General features: G+C 46.3%; 1 protein-coding gene across 1 annotated transcript; it reads left to right on the top strand.

Moving 5' to 3' along the window:
• The first annotated feature begins 393 nt into the window (after positions 1-393).
• On the top strand, positions 394-996 carry LOC140991227 (uncharacterized). The gene is made up of 2 exons (XM_073461167.1): positions 394-561; positions 610-996. The coding sequence occupies exons 1-2, from the start codon at positions 394-396 to the stop codon at positions 994-996; spliced, it is 555 nt and encodes a 184-aa protein (XP_073317268.1).
• The last annotated feature ends 1,641 nt before the right edge of the window (positions 997-2,637 follow it).

Raw genomic sequence — 2,637 nt, 5'->3', positions numbered from 1 at the left:
AAATTTAGTAGACGTTTCAGTTGGTATCAGAACAAGGGTCATGTATAGGGTTGTTCCACCGCCATCTTCTGCAGCTCAGTCTTCAAGCCTCAAACCTATAAATTTAAATGTTTTAATGCTATCACCTGCATGTTTACATGATATATGATTTACAACGATTTACAGTACATGTTTAGCTGTTTATAAGATTTAAGGATTATATTTTTTGAAAAATAGATTAAATTACATGATGGGTTACGTTTAGAATTTGGACTGTATTCAGATATCATGCCTCCCAGACGCGCTCCCAGCACTGATCGTCAGGATGATACTTCTGGAGGCGGTAGAGGGCTTCCACCACCACCACCGCCAGGAGATGCAGCTACCTGAGTCATTAAGGGTATTGCTAGACTGATGGAGCAAGCACATCAGACTCTGAGGTCCCACACAGATGTCTATGAGCACTTCCGACGGCTCAACCCAAAGGAGTTCGGGGGTACTACTGATCCGTTTTTAGCAGAGGGCTGGATCCCGTCTCTAGAGCTGTGCTTTCAGTATCTAGACATGAGAGATAGAGATCGGGTCAGATGCGCCGCATATATGCTGAGGGATGATGCACCCCTTTGGTAGGAGGGAGCAGCGCATGGGGTGAACTTGGCTACCCTCACATGGGATCGGTTCAAGGAGGTATTCTACAGTAAATACTTTCCAGCGGAGGTCAGGGGTCGCCTGACGAGAGAGTTCATGAGTCTCCTACAGGAAGACTTGTCTGTGGCAGAATTCATCAGGAAGTTCGACAGGGACTGTCACTTTGTGTCCTTTATTGCGAGGGATGCCGCCAAGAAGCTGAGACACTTCATGGATGGCCTCAGACCAACTTTGCGCTGGGATGTGATGCTGATGAGACCGGCGAGTTACGATGAAGCCACCACTTGTGGTTTTCATGCAGAGCAGGCCCTCCAGGATATCAAAGCCGAGATACAGCGGAAGAGGCATCAGGCCCAGCCTAGTTCATAGCCACAGAAGAGGCAGTTCACGGGTCCACCGAGGCATCAGGGGCAGCAGAAGCCCCAGGGACAGTTTCAGAGGCCAGGACAACAGAGGCCACCACAGGCACCAGGGGCTCCTAAGTCAGCAGAGAGGCAGCCCTGCAAGCAGTGCAACCGGTTCCACTTCGGCAAGTGTATGTAGGGAACCTTCAAATGCTTCATATGCCAGGAAGAGAATCACAAGGCAGCTAATTGCCCTAGGAAAAAGGGCCCCATCATTACCTGTCCACTGAGCCTTGGCCTTATGTGTCATCGTATCATCGTATTAGTCACAATCAACTCCCATCATTCAAAACATGTCATCATATTCATCATTTAATAAAATCATGAATATACGTAATTTTTCTTTGAAACCAAGCATGCAACATATTTTCATAATTACGTAAAAATCATATACGTGATACATAAACATTTAAAAACATGATAAATTGGTGCTCAGGGCACTGCCAGGACAAAAATCTTGACTCGGGTGCAAAATGACTATTTTTCCCCTGGAAACCCAAAATGACCGTTTTACCCCTGGACCTCAGCATTTCGACCCGAAGCTTACAAAACTCCTTAAAATCTCCCAAGCATATTAAAAAGTATTTCTTAGACGTAAACTCGAGCTCGTTTTAAAATTTAATCGATTCTTTTTAAAAATTGGACCTGGGTCCCGGTTTTAACCCGAATCAACCCAAATTTCAACCAAACTTTTCCCAACTTGAAATATGACTTAAACCTACATGTCCAGCCTAAAAACCACTTATTCTAGCCTACGAATAACCCACGATACAACCCCGAATGTTGCTGGAATTTTACTGCACGAGCTAACTCAAGACCCTAGTGCACGAAACGTTATATACTTTCGATCCTATCTCAAAACCACACGGACCAATACCTAACCAGCTATACTGGGACCATGTTCGAACCCAAGAGACTCCCATGGACCGATACTCTCTGAACCTACTGCCCAAAACGTCAGCCCCGTGCACTACCCTAGAAGTCGCGCCGCACAATCTATCGAACCCTCCCTCGATCTAATCCCTTCGGTCGACTCCTAGACTACGACCAGCCGTTCCTAGCCCCATTCCAACCTTGTCAAGGACCCCAGAGGGTCAGCTCCTTGGTTGGAAACAAGCCATGCACAACCACACAACCCCAAACCTTCGATCTCGCCAAACCCGAGCCCTCATACACTGAGCATCGATCGGCCTCAATGATTTCGACCCTTAGCCAACTCCAGCCCCTTGCTACCTTAGTTCATGATGTTATCAGTCCCTTAGCAACATGGAATTGGCAGCCCCTCGCACAAGATCAAGAAAACGTGAGTTGCACACAAGATAAACGTATTTACGTGTCAAAACCTTTACGAGAACGATGCTTTAAAGAGGTGCCAACAAAAATTCATGCAAAAATGTAAACATCAACATATAATCATGGTGTAAATGATGAGAAAGGAGACACATGGCATGTCTTATCGATTAAATGAACAAAAGCTTGATGATACGTGCGTGGGACGTGAAACGGAGAGGCGGGAGGAATCTTTCTTGCAGAAGCCCACAATGGCCGAGGTATTGCTAGAAAAATCACGAGAGAATGTTGCCGATGGGAGGGTAGGGGCGGCTGC

Source organism: Primulina huaijiensis, chromosome 13, assembly GCF_012295235.1.
Source record: "Primulina huaijiensis isolate GDHJ02 chromosome 13, ASM1229523v2, whole genome shotgun sequence".
Lineage (NCBI taxonomy): Eukaryota > Viridiplantae > Streptophyta > Magnoliopsida > Lamiales > Gesneriaceae > Primulina > Primulina huaijiensis.
The sequence above is the reverse complement of the archived record's forward strand: the minus strand, read 5'-3'. Positions and strand labels throughout refer to the sequence as shown.